Source organism: Chiloscyllium plagiosum, chromosome 45 (assembly GCF_004010195.1).
Source record: "Chiloscyllium plagiosum isolate BGI_BamShark_2017 chromosome 45, ASM401019v2, whole genome shotgun sequence".
NCBI classification, from domain to species: Eukaryota; Metazoa; Chordata; class Chondrichthyes; order Orectolobiformes; family Hemiscylliidae; genus Chiloscyllium; species Chiloscyllium plagiosum.
Genome location: NC_057754.1, coordinates 562,293 through 577,141, shown reverse-complemented (window position 1 = coordinate 577,141; position 14,849 = coordinate 562,293). Strand labels below are relative to the sequence as shown.

Below are 14,849 nucleotides of genomic sequence, written 5' to 3'. Positions count from 1 at the left end.
TTTCTTTTATTAGCAAGACCATTTAGTTCCATACCATCAAAAATGTAAACAACATGTACAACGTATAGCTGAGAAATGCAGAGAACTGAGGATAGTTCCTCAGGTAACATCAGTGGTAACAGGCCAGGAGCGGGAACAGGAAGATAAACCACTGTAGGAGATAATCTGATCAGTTAGAAAGGATCCAGATAAGAGCAATTCCACTGATTTAGATGGAGTGGCTTTTGAGAACTCATGCGGCGCAGCAGTGGTATTCTTATCTCTGTACCAGGAGGCCTGGGTTTAAGTTTCAACTGCTCCAGAAGTGTTATAACTTCTCTGAAATAGCTGATCATAAAATATCTGGAGTGGCATTTGAAGAGGTGACTAATAATAACAAGTAATTAAGGTTGGAAGATAAACATTTGATGTCTATTAATCAATGTCTAGATGTATAAAAGGGGAACATTTGGGATTGGGTGAGAGAACTGTGGGATTGGTAAAGTCAATTAACTCTGCACAAAGAAAGACCGTCTCTTAATCTCTGTTTGACCAGCTCGGTTAGAATCTGTTAACAGTGATCAACTGTGTCAGAGCCCGCAGACAGCTTTGTTCAGAAGGACAAGGAAGGATAATTTATCTTTGTCACAGTTGCATAGGATGTCATAGATGACTTCAAAAAGACACTGTCTTTGGGTGGATTTAAACATAAGAATTAAAGATTTGAACTGGGTGCACTAGGTTCCGAAAGTCGAAGTACATTGGTGAGGACACAAGGAATGAATAGTTGGAACTTCGTGCGGGTCAGGATTTCAGAAACAGATGAGCTGGAAGAAATGTCAAGTTTAAATTATGTGATCTCCTTGTCTCTCCACCAATGCCAGGTGTAACATCACAGTTAGCTTTGACTGATTAAATCTTGATTAAATTTGAAAATCACACATCAAATGCAGCTTAATAAGCAGTAAACAAACAAATACAGTGTTATCTCATGAGGCCAGCAGTAAAAGGCTGGAAAATTAACTGGCAATACACCCAATTCATATTTATTTCAGTTTATTCTTCATTCAACCAATCAAATGAAGACTTTCAAAAAAAGACTTCAGCTCAACACTAGAACTTTTGCCAACTCAGTCAGTATTCTTCCTCTTTTGGTTGTGTCTTTGTACAAAATCCATTGTGCCTGATCTTAACATCTGCATTATTCAACCTGAAACAAAAACCCAAGGAAGTTACTATCCATTAAGCATGGAGAGATACATTGAGGTAGATTGTTAATTTGTCAGCGTGGTATAAAACTTGGATATAAAGGTATGGGAATGCATAGCATTAGACAATCACTTTGACAGTAAGAGAAAAAGTCTTGAGAATGATTCTCTCGTCTGATTGATGGCAGCAGCCTTGTTTCCATGAGCTATCTAAGGTTCAGGCTAGGGAGGTGAAATGGGCCCTGGGGAGACAATTTTTGTCACACAAATGCCAGGCAATGATCATCTCCAACAAGACAGAAATCTCACCATCATCCCTTAACTTTCAATAGCATTACTATTGTTGAATCCCTCATATATCAACATCCTGGGAGTTATCATTGATTAGAAACTGAGCCATATAAATGCAAGAGCAGGTCAGAGGCCAGGAATCCTGCAGTGAGTAACTCACCTCCTGACTTCCCAAAGCCTGTCCACCACATACAAGGCACAAGTCAGGGGTGTGATGGAATACTTCCCATTTGCCTGAATGGATACAGTTCCAACAACAATTAAGAAGCTTGACAACATCCAACTCATCTTGTTTTCAATATGGGCAGAAGTCAGGATACTAGTGGAGATGTGCTAATGTAAAACAAAATAATACCATAGAAACCTTTAACCACTTGTAACTGTGAATTGGAAGGCACCCATTGTGATAATGGATGACTTTAAATCAAGCATGCACTAGTAATGTCAACAGACAAAATGGAGTTTTACATAATAGTTTCTAAAATAAACACTCCAGACATTTTTTTCAATGAATAATAGGTAGGAGGTTTGAAATGCCTTCACAGCTTGACAACTCCACTTGAAGTTGATCCTCTTGTTACTTTTGACAGATCTCTTTCACAGATCCTCTTGACCATGAGACATAGGAATAGAGGTAGTTCATTCAACTGACTGAGTCTGCTCTATCATTCACTGAAAACATACCTGATTTAATAGTCTTCAACTCCACTTTTCTGCCTTTTCCCTCATAACCCTTGATGTCCCACCTGATTAAAATCTGTCTCAGCCTTGAATACACTGAATGACCCAGCCCTCTGCAGTAAAGAATTTCATAGATTCACTAGGCTCTGAGAAAAGAAATTCCTCATCATCTGTTTTAAATGGATGATCCCTTACTCCAAGATTATGAGTTTGATTCATTGCTGTCACATGTACTGAGATACAATGAAAAGCGTTGTTTTGCATCAGGCAGATTGTAATATACAAAGTGCATCAGGGTAGCAGAACAGATAACAGTGTTGCAGCTGCACAGAAAGTGTAGAAAGAGAGATCACTATTAATATTTGCGAAGTCTGTTCCAAAGTCTGATAACAGTAGGGAATAAGCTGTTCTTGAATCTATTTGTATGTGTATTCAAACTTTTATATCTTCTGTCGGACGGAAGAATGGAAGACAGTATAACTGGGGCGTGGGACAGGAGGGGTGGAGATGGTGGTCGGAGTTTTTGATTATGTTGGTTACTTTCTTGAGGCAGCGGGAAATGTAGGTGGAGTCAATGGATCAAAGGATGATTCGCATGATAAACTGGGTTCTGTTCACAACTCCCTGTAGTTTCTCGAGGTCTTGGGAACAGCAGTTACCATACCATTCTGTGATGCATCAAGATAGGAGATTATGTCCTCTGGTCCGAGACTGTGCAAAAAGGGGAAACAACATCCCCCCATCTACCCTGTCAAGTTCCCTAAGAATCTTATATATTGCAATAAAGTCTCCTCTCATGCTTTTAAAATTCAGTGAGTACAGGCCCAACCGATTCAACCTTTGGTCATAAGACAATCCCTCCATACTTGGGATCAGTAGAGGGAACCCTTTCTGAACTGCCTCCAATGCCTTGATATCTTTCTTTAGATAAGGGGACCAAAACTATTCACAGTGTAGTCTAAGTAGTGCATTGTATAATATTAGCAAGACCTCCCAATTTTTACATTCTGTTCCCTTTGAAATAAATACAGACAGTTAATTTGCCTTCCCTGTTACCAGCTAACCTGAATGCTGGCAGTTTGTGATTTATACAGGAGGACTCCTAAATCCCTTTGTGCTGTAGCATTCCACAGTGTCTCTCCATTTTATATAATACTCAGCTCTTCTATTCTTCCTGCATAACCTCAGACTTTCCCACATCATATTCCTTCTGCCAAGTATTTGCCCACTAGCTTTAACCTGTCTATATCTCTCTGCAGACTCTGTGTGTTATCCTCACTATTCACCTTCCCATCTATTTTTCATGTTTGACAGGTAGTCCTGTCATTGATAACAAGTCCTCTTGTTACTTATGATAGGTCTTTTGACGGTGGTTCTTGATTTTGGCATTTCCAAAGAGCTTGACATTTAATGAAATTGTGCTCATTCATGTCTACTTTTAACCATTTAAAAGGGTACCTTACCTCCTCGAAACGTGACCTGGGATATATCTAACTTGCCTTTCCAAAGGGATATCTTGTTTTTCCAAAGAAATACAGAAAATCCAGACCCGATCTTACTATGAGACAGTGAGGGTCTGCAGATGCTGGAGATCAGAGTTGGGGGTGTGTTGCTGGAAAAGCACAACAGGTCAGGCAGCATTTGAGGAGCAGGAAAATCGACGTTTCAGGCCAGAGCCCTTCATCAGGAATCAGGCCACTTTCCTGATGAAGGGCTCCGGTCTGAAATGCCAATTTTCCTGCTCCTCGGATGCTGCTGACCTGCTGTGCTTTTCCAGCAACACACTCTCAACTCTGATCTTACTATGCCTGCTCTGCACATTTGACTTCTTACTTCCAAGATCAGCTTGTATGCCACGCATACATTAATACTGATCAGATCTAATTACAGCACCTACACAAATCAGAAATGCCAGACAGACTCTACGTTGTGATGAAGTTTCGGGCTCGGATCTCCCCTCCTACATGCTTGAATCATCATATTGATAGTATATTCCGTATATGGTGCTATTATGGGAAGTTGCAAAGGTACAGAAAACATCATTTTGAAATGTCATTTTGAGCTCTGAACTCATCATCAGGGGAATCAATTAATCAATTAATTTACCCAAAGTCAAGTTCTTCCATTTGGACATCTCATTTCCTTTTCATTATTAACAGAGATTTAAACTTGTGATAAGGTGTCACCTGATCCCAGAGTTTTAAAATCACTCACCAATTATAAAGGCATAAATTACAACGGTTTATGTAGGTCATGCCATCAGTTCCACAGACTCGCTTTGTAAACATGGGGCAGACTGGGATATCAGGGAAATCTTGGCAGTCAGGCTACGAGAGATGAGATTAACAGATTCATTCATTATTGACAAGTAATGAAATTAACTAAGAGCATAGGATCTCACCAGAGTTATGGAATAATGATAGGAATTGGAGAGAGAAAACTAGTCAAAGCCCACACTGCTACAGGCAACAAGCATTATTAATACCATTACAGAAAACTCCAGGTAAAATTAGATGCAGGACCTCACCTCTTCATCAGAAGAAGCAGAAGTATAAAGTTGAGTTGTTGCCAGGTCTGCAATAGAAAAATGGAGACTGTTACAAAAGATACAGAGACACAGACCACTCATAATCAGCTGCTAACTGAGCTGGCCAGAGAATTTCTGACTAAACACATACCAACCATTTCAATGAGTGAAATCATTGACAAATTAGCTAGATGTTCCCTTCAATATCTGTTAATCTCTTCTTTCTGGTAAATTATCTAATTGTTGCAGCTCCTATTTTGAAAGGGAACTACAATTTCTGTAATAAAAATGAAGAGTTCCTATTGTTTTTGAATAAAGCTAGTGGCTACAATATTATCGCTAACTCAACATTTTTAGATAAGAATACTTTTATCTTAACTAAAACAAACATGCAGTTTTACACGTTTGTGCTGTTGTATCATTCTACATGTAGGAGAACACTTCAGCACAGCAAGTCTGTTAACAGAGTTACAAACACTGGACAGTAATGTTATGTACTGAAGACCTCGAATAGAGCTAAACGACTTTTTACTTTGACCTGCAGCCCTCATAATGTAAGAAATATAACAGTCAATTTGCAAGGAACAGGATCTCATAAACTAATCTATTAAGGACAAAGCAAGAGTAGGCCATTCAGCCCACCAAGCCTGCCTGCCATTCAATATGATCATGGCTGATTGAACAAACCAAAGCCTACTAGAACATAGAACAGAACAGCACAGAAACAGACCCTTCAGCTCACCATGTCTGTGCTAATCCTGGTGCTATTCTAAACTAATCTGTCTCCTTCTGTTCTCTGCCTGTTCATGAGCCTGTCTAACTGGCTCTTGTATGTTGCTATCATATCTGCTTTTACTACATCCCTTATGTTCCAGGCACTTCCAACCTTTGTGTAAAAGCTTTGCCAAACATTTAACTTTCTCCCTCACCTTAAGCCTACATATTTGACATTTCCACCTCTGATGATCCACCCTATCCATGCTTCTCATAATTCTATATACATCCACCTGGTCATCCATAAGCGTCCAATGCTCTAGTGAAATCAATCCAAGTTTGTCCAACTTCTTCTTATACTTAATACATTCCAATTCGGACAAAATCGTGGTAAACCTCCTTTGCACCCTCTCTAAAGCCTCCACATCCTTCCTATACTGTGGCAAAAAGAATTGCATACAATACTCCAAATGTGGTCTAACTAAAAGTTTTGTACAGCTGCAACATGACTTGCCAACTTTTATGCTCAGTGCCCCAACTGCTGAAAGCAAGCACACAATAAGCCTTTTTTACCACCTTATTCAGGTGTGTTGTCACTTTCAGGGAACTATAGTCTTGAACCACAAGATCCCCTGGATATCAATGTTCCTCAGGGTCTTGCTATTTACAGTATATGTTCCTCTTTCATCTGACCTCCCAAAATGCATCACTTCACATTTGTCAGGATGAAACTCCATCTGCCATTTCTCTGCCCAATTTTCCAACTGGTCTATGTCCTGCTGTGATCTTTGACAATCTTCCTCACTATTCACAACTCCATCGATTTTCCTGTCATCTACAACTTATCATATCACCTATAATTTCATCCAAATAAGTTATATACACATATTACAAAGAACAGAGGTCCTGCCACTAAGCCTTGCAGAAATACAATTGGTCACAGATCTCCATTCTGAAAAACACCCTTCCACAAACTTCTATCTTCTATGACCAAGTCGATTTTGTAATCGAACCTACCAACCCACGGTGGATCTTGTGTGACTTAATCTTCTGGACCAGCCTACCACAAAGGAACTTGTCAAATGCTTTAGTAAAGTCCATGTAGACAATATCCACCACCCTATCCTCATCAATCATCTTCATCATTTTCTCAAGAACTGCCCACACAAAGCCATACTATCCCTAATAAATCTGTTCTTTTCCAAATGCAAGTAAATCCTGAGGCCCTTCTCCAATAACTTCCTGACCACTGATGTAAGGCTCACCAGCCTATAATTTCCTGTATTATCCCGGTTTCCCTTAAACAAAGGAGCAACAGTGACTATTCTCCAGTCTTCCAGGACCTCACCTGTAGTGAAAGAGGATACAAATGTCTCTGTCCTCAGCAATCTCCTCCCTTGTCTCCCTCAGTATCCTGGGATAGAGGATCAGGCTCTGGGGCCTTATTTACTTTAATGTTTTTCAAGACACCCAGCACCTCCATCTTCTTAATATTAACATGTTCTAGGATGTCAACATACCCCTTCTGAGACACATTAAGGATCCCACCCGGGGATCCAAGATGGCAGCGACCCAGCAAGTCTGAGTCTACAGTGCTCCTCCCAAGACTTGGGTAAAGTGGATCAGCCACCCCCACCACAATCACCAAATCATTTATAATAGCTGTTTAATTCAATTAGTTGTTTAATATTAAATTTAAACAATCTAATTTTTAGTAAAAATGACTAAAGGGAAGGGAGCCCGCAGCTCTCAGCAAGCAGGAACCCCTCCCCCACCCTCTCCAGCTGCAGCTGAGGTGTCCACAGCCGTCACGGGGGACTTACCTACGGTGACAAGCCTTGTAGAAATGATCTCTAAACTGGATGCGAAGATCAACGCTTTCATTGAAGAATCCCGAAGTCGATGGGACTCACTCTCGGCCGCGCTGCAGAAGCACGACCGAGACATTAAAGACATCGAGCGCCGAGTCGGCGGGGCGGAGCTCAAGGCCCCGACCTCCGAAACTACAGCACAATCGAGGTCGTCGATAAAATATTCATTTGCTGGGCCTTCCCGAACGGGAAGAGGAAGGCCAGCTTACAGCATTCCTCGAGCAGTGGCTGCCACAGCTTTTAAATCTGGAGGCTGGATCAGGCCAGGTAAGGGTGGAATGGGCCTACCGGGTCGCAATACGTAGGCCCGGCTCGAACCAGCACCCACACCCAGTCCTGTTCCGGCTGCAGAGCTACAAGGAGAGGCAGATACTCCTAGAAGCCTCTAGAAATCTTGGAAAAGACCCCGAAGCTATGATCTATAAAGGATCCAAGATCATGTTATTCCAGGACTTTTCCCCAGTTCTGGTCCGAAAGAGGAAGGCATTCGACGAGGCGAAGAAGCGTTTAAGGGACTTAAATATTCAGTACTCCTTACGCTACCCAGCGACGCTACGCTTTAACCATGAAGGATCCGTGTATAACTTCAGATCGCCAGAAAAGGCTAAGGAATTCTTGCACTCTCTTAGATAAACTGTAAGTGATAATGGATGTTGGTTTGCCTTTCCCCCGCTTTTAATTATTATTTGTTGAGGTTGTAATTTTATAGTTATATGTTTATATATGGTATTAACATTACCAAATATATCGAGGTGTTGGTATGGGTGGGGGTAGGGTGCTCACTGTTAACTCTAGCTTTGTATTATATCTGAATTCTCCGCATTTTATTGAGGAGCGCCTGGGTCAAGGGTGGGGCATTGGTTGGGAGAGGATATGATGGACTTTTGGAGAGGAAGTGACACCCCCTGGGAATGAGGGGGAAAATCTCCACTTAGATACGTTTTATATTTTTTAAATTTAGAAATAGTTTTTTATTATACTGTTGTGAGTGTATTAGAGAGCCTTTATTTTTGTAAATGTTATATGCTCTATGCTCGGGATGTTCTGGATAGGGTTTCCCATCCCGAGGGGTCTTGGATTTGCCCAGATGATTATGGTTGATCAGTTGGTTAAGTGGTGCACTTGGAATGTCAAGGGGAGTAATTCGCCAGTCAAAAGGAAGAAAATATTATCAAATCTTAAGAAAGAAAGAGTTGATATAGCTCTCCTACAGGAGACACACCTGTCGGATAAAGAACACTTGAAATTACGACAGGGTGGATTTGATCAGGCCTTTTTTCTCTTCTTTTAGCTCAAAAAGCAGGGGAGTTGTTATTCTTGTTCAGAAGAATTTCCCTTTCAAAATCCTAAAGCAGATAAAAGACGAATCTGAATGATATATTTTGATTAAAGCCCTCATAAATGGAGAGGATTTTAAATTTGTACTGCCCCCCGGCACACCCCTTTAAATTTATAATGGAAGCCTTTTCAAAATTGATGACTTTTGGTGCCCGTCATACAATTATAGGGGGAGACTTTAATTGCATTATGGATCCGGAAAGAGATAGGATTCCCAAGAGTACTGCAGGAATATCTCCCAGATCTAGACAATTGATGGATCTGAACAAAGAATTAGGATTAGTAGATGTATGGAGATGTCTTCATCCACAGGGTAGAGATTTTTCTTTCTACCCTAATCCACATAAATGTCATACCAGAATTGATATGTTTTTTGCCCCCTCAATTTCTTAAAATTCCATATCACCCTGTAAAATAGGTAATATAGCAATTTCTGACCACGCTGCTGTATATATGGAAACTAAGGCGAGGAACAGTGGGACATCCCCTCGGCATTGGCGTATGGACCCCTTCCTAATGAAAGATAGTAAATTTGTAAAGTACTTCTCACAAGAATTTAAAACTTTTTTAGAAATTAATTCAGGTACAGCTAGCAACCCGTCAATGATGTGGGAGACCATCAAAGCATACACGCGAGGCTTGATCATCTCCTACCCAGCGACCCAGAAGAAATTAAAAGGAGAACAACAGCGTTTGCTTGAAGCCCGCTTAAAAGCGGCTGAAACAGCATACACTGATAGACCCTCTATTATTAAATTGCAAAGGATTACAGCTCATAGGACAGCTCTAAATACTACACTTACTCAAACGGCTAAGAGGGAAATATTATTTGCAAAGCAAAGGTTATATGAATTCTGTCTACTACCTTCAAACCAGATCTGTATCCAAATTGCTAGTTCTCCCTGTATTTCTCGAGATCTAACCTTGCTAACAAGTCTCTCATGAGGAACCTTGTTGAATGCCTTTTTTTTTATAGATATTTTTACAAGTTTACAAAAATAAACAAAACTCTCAGATATAAACATTGGTATAATTAGCTCAAATATACAATAGCCAAAATTTGACAAAAAAACAAAACAACAAAAAAAAACCCGGAAAAAAAAACAACAAAAAAGAACAAACAGACAAAACTCAACTATCTACTAATCTAACCTACAACTAATCAGGGTGTATATTTAAGTCTCTTACATGCTCGGGATGTGTTAACATCAGATATGATAAAACCCGTATTCGTGCGGGATTCCTCCCCCGAGGGGCCGCGGACCAGCCAGGTTCGTGGTCTCAATTAAATAAAAGCCCTTGTTAGGATAGCCGAAATATCTGTATTTATGTAATTCAAAAAGGGCTGCCATATTTTATAAAATAATTCGGTCTTTCGGTGCACCATATTTGTAAGGAAGTCAAGGGGAATACATTCCATAATTAGTCTGTGCCAATTTGAAAGTTCAGGGGGGCCCTCCGCCACCCAGTTCATCAAAATATTTTTCCTTGCACAGAAAGAAAGAATAGAAAATAGTCTCTTCCCGTACGTGTCCAGGGAGGGAAAGTTCGAAAAGCCCAATAGGAGAGATCTGGGGTCCACTTTTATTTCCGTTCCTAAAATTTCTGTCAGGGTACTTGCTACTTTAGTCCAATGTCTACGGATCTTATGACAGGTCCATAAGCAATGTACAAGAGTGCCCATCTCTATTTTGCATTTAGGACACATTGGAGGTGCTCCTGCCTTAAATTTTGCCAATCGAACTGGTGCTATATGGGCCCTATGAAGTATCTTCAGCTGGATAGCCTGGGTTCTAGCATTTTCCCAGATATCATTCCACGTTTCTGTGGAGATTTCTAGTCCCAGATCCTGATCCCATGTTTTAAGCAGATTATCCATATCTCCCGATACTTCATCATGTAGCAAATGATAAATATTACTGACGGAAGATACCCCCACTGGTCGTAGGACACTACATTCTCTATCGGATTTATAAAGACTATCTAATAACGTAGTCTTCTTCTGTATATAGTCTCGAATTTGGAAGTATCGAAAGAGGTCTCCATTGGGTAATCCGAATTTCTGACGCAGCTGTTCGAAAGACATCAGGACCCCATCTTTAAATAAATCCCCGAGACATGAGATACCCCTGGCTCTCCAGAGTTTAAAAGTGGCATCTGTTAACCCCGGTTGGAATCCCCATGTTCCCACTATCGGTGCATAGGGGGATGTTTTATGTGAATTACGCTCATTTTGCCGCATTATATTCCAAGCCTTAATTGTGTTTAGTATTATAGGGTTTTTACAGTGATTTGTAATGATTTTCCTCTTGTCTGAGAATAAAAGGTTAAGAAGTGGGTTTTTTACTTGAGAAGCCTCGATGTCCAACCAGATTGATTGTGGATCAGACAAGACCCAATCTGGTTGGACATCGAGGCCTCTCAAGTAAAATACCTACTTATTAACCTTTTATTTTCAGACAAGAGGAAAATCATTACAGATCACTGTAAAAACCCTATAATACTAAACACAATTAAGGTTTGGAATATAATGCAGCAAAATGAGGGCAATTCACATAAAACATCCCCCTATGCCCCGATAGTGGGAGCATGGGGATTCCAACCGGGATTTACAGATGCCACTTTTAAACTCTGGAGATCCAGGGATATCTCATGTCTAGGGAACCTATTTAAGGATGGGGTCCTGATGTCTTTTGAACAGCTGCGTCAGAAATTCGGATTACCTAATGGTGACCTCTTTCGATACTTCCAAATTGGAGACTATATACAGAAGAAGACTACGTTATTAGATAGTCTTTATAAATCAGATGGAGAATGTAGTGTCCTACGACCAGTGGGGGGTATCTTCCATCAGTACTATTTATCATTTACTACATGATGAAGTATCGGGAGATATGGATAATCTGCTTAAAACATGGGATCAGGATTTGGGACTAGAAATCTCTATAGAAACGTGGAATGATATTTGGGAATATGCTAGAAGAATTACTATCTGTAACAGAACCCAGGCTATCCAGCTGAAGATACTTCACAGGGCCCATATAGCACCGGTTCGATTGGCAAAATTTAAGGCAGGAGCATCTCCAATGTGTCCCAAATGCAAAATAGAGGTGGGTACTCTTGTACATTGCCTATGGACCTGTCATAAGTGCCGTAGATATTGGACTAAAGTAGCAAGTACCCTGACAGAAATTTTAGGAACGGAAATTAAAGTGGACCCTGTATCTCTCCTTTTGGGCTTTTCGAACTTTCCCTCCCTGCACATGTACGGGAAGAGACTATTTCCTATTCTCTCTTTCTGTGCAAGGAAAAATATTTTGGTGAACTGGGTGGCTGAGGGTCCCCCTGGACTTTCAAATTGGCACAGATTAATTATGGATTGTATTCCCCTTGACTTCCTTACAAATATGGTGCACCGAAAGACCGAATTATTTTATAAAATATGGCAGCCCTTCTTGAATTACATAAATACAGATATTTCGGCTATCCTAACAAGGGCTTTTATTTAATTGAGATTACAAATCTGGCTGGTCCGGGGCCCCTTAGGAGAGGAATCCCGCACGAATGCGGGTTTTATTACATCTGATATTAACACATTCCGAGCATGTAAGAGACTTAAATATACACTCTGGTTAGTTGTAGGTTAGATTAGTAGACAGTTGAGTTTTGTTTATTTTTGTAAACTTGTAAAAATGTAAAATTTCTAATAAAAATATCTATAAAAAAAATCCCACCCACTTCCTCCAGCTCCTAAAATAAGTATAAAATCCTTGACTATTTATGGCCCTTTTAGCCCTTTGAGTTCTTTGTTTAAGCTCTTTCTGCTTCCTTTATATTCTACAAGGACCTTGTCTGATTTCAATTTCCTAAACCTTACATATGCTTCCATTTTCTTTTTGACAAAACTCATCCATATTACCCTGTATGCCACTGGTCATCAGAAACCTATCAATCTCTACCTTAAACATATTCAAAGATTGATCTTTCACAGCCCTTGTGGTATTCCAAAGATTTAAAACCCTCTGAGCAAAAATATTTTTCCAAATCTCAGACCTAAGCGACATCTCCCTTATTTTTAAATTGGGTTGCATTGTTCTAGACTCCTCAATCAGGGAAACATCTCTACTTATTCTGTCCATCCCTTTATGCGATTTAATGAAATCACTTCCTGGGGCGGCACGGTGGCACAGTGGTTAGCACTGTTGCCACACACAGCGCCAGAGACCCGGGTTCAATTCCCGCCTCAGGAGTGTGGAGTTTGCACATTCTCCCCGTGTCTGCGTGGGTTTCCTCCGGGTGCTCCGGTTTCCTCCCACAGTCCAAAGATGTGCAGGTCAGGTGAATTGGCCATGCTAAATTGCCCATAGTGTTAGGTGAAGGGGTAAATGTAGGGGTATGGGTGGGTTGCGCTTCGGCGGGTCGGTGTGGACTTGTTGGGCCGAAGGGCCTGTTTCCACACTGTAAGTAATCTAATCTAATCTAAGTAATCTAATTTAAAACTCTAAAGATTACAGGTCAGGTTCCACATTCTCTCGTCACAGGACAGCCCTACCATCCCAGGAACCAGGAACAAGTCTGGTGAATAGCTTGTTGCACTCCATCTATGTCAGTAATGTCCTTTCTGAAAGATGGCATGACTGTAAATACGGCACTCCCTCAGCACTGACCCTCCGACAATACAGCGCTCCCTCAGTGCTGACCCTCCAACAGTGCAGCACACCCTCAGCACTGATCCTCTGACAGTGTGGCACCCCCTCAGCACTGACCCTCTGACAGTGCAGCACTCCCTCAGCACTGACCCTCTGACAATGTGTTACTCCATTAGCATTGCCGCTTTCACAGTGCAGTGCTTCCTCAGTAATTCACAAATTAAACCTGGCCTAAACCTCTCTGCCATGTTCCCATTCTACCAAAGGCAGAATGCTGGCTGCCTGTCCTGCAGCTTTCCAGAGTGGGAGGCGAGGGGATAGGGAGACAGATGCTTCTTCATCCAGCCCGCAATCAGACAGCCATCTCATTAAAACAGTACTTAAAAAAAAGATAACACAAACAGTGCACTGACTCCTACGACATCTGTACACGCTCATACTACACTGCGCTGCATGCATCTACTCAAACAGTGCTCTGTGCCTGACCTGAAGTTTCATCACCACCCTCATGTCCCGTTCACATTGCTCACCCAATCAGCAATACCAGAAAATGGTTGGTGCAGAAATCTTGTTTAATAATACACAAATGTTTGTATTTATATAGCACCTTTTACATCCTTACAACTTTTCAACTGATTCACAGGTAATGAATAATTATACAGTACACTTTTCTTCAAATTGTAATTTCAACCGCATATTGTTCTCAATTAATTTTAAAATATTTCCACTAAGAGCAATCTCTTTATTACACAAAAGCATTTAGTCATAGAGATGTACAGCATGGAAATAGACCCTTCAGTCCAATCCGTCCATGCCGACCAGATATCCCACTCCACCACATCCTCTGGCAGCTTATTCCATACACATACCACCCTCTGCATGAAAAAGTTGCCCCTTAGGTCTCTTTTATATCTTTCCCCTCTCACCCTAAACCTATGCTCTCTAGTTCTGGACTCCCCGACCCCAGGGAAAAGACTTTGTCTATTTATCTTATCCATGCCCCTCATAATTTTGTAAACCTCTATAAATGTGCAATAAATATAGTCAGACATAAAATCCTTTCACGGAGATTCCAATGCTTAATATAGAGACTTAAAAAAATCTCTCACCAGTAAATACAAGCAGCACGATAGCAATAATTGCGCACACATTGTTTATCATTCTGAAATTTCGGGGATGTGAGTGAGAAAGTTTGTTGATAAGAGTATTTATATAGACACACATCCTGTCTACTGGTCACAGCTCAGAAATCACGTGAAGCTGACACTAGCATGGTGAAAACCTTTGCAAGCCATACGTTTTTCTCAAGTAATTCTTTACAGCTACATTAAATTGAAAATGAACCATGCATGTATTTGGCTGCATTTCCAGTATTTGAGGAATGTTAAAGCACTTGATTTATCTCCAGCACCTGGATTTGAATTAAGTAAGCCTATCTGTTCTAGTGATAACATTCCTACAACAGATCAGATGCACTCATTGAGGGATATTCAGGCTTAAGGGGAAAATGCTTTTCTGAGTGAAATGCACCAGAGAATGGTGGAAGCCCATATTGTGAATGGAACCAGCTTGATCTTGTTGACTATGAGAT

The 14,849-nt window shown here is 40.7% G+C and overlaps 1 protein-coding gene across 1 annotated transcript; it reads right to left on the bottom strand.

The window, feature by feature from the left end:
• Positions 1 to 78: 78 nt before the first annotated feature.
• LOC122543783 (trypsin inhibitor ClTI-1-like) lies at positions 79 to 14,419 on the bottom strand. Its single transcript, XM_043682549.1, has 4 exons — positions 14,368 to 14,419; positions 4,687 to 4,733; positions 4,374 to 4,486; positions 79 to 1,189 (listed from the first exon to the last, which is right to left on the bottom strand). Exons 1-4 carry the CDS (start codon positions 14,417 to 14,419, stop codon positions 1,114 to 1,116), a joined length of 288 nt encoding a protein of 95 aa, XP_043538484.1. The 3' UTR covers positions 79 to 1,113.
• Between the last annotated feature and the right edge of the window lie 430 nt (positions 14,420 to 14,849).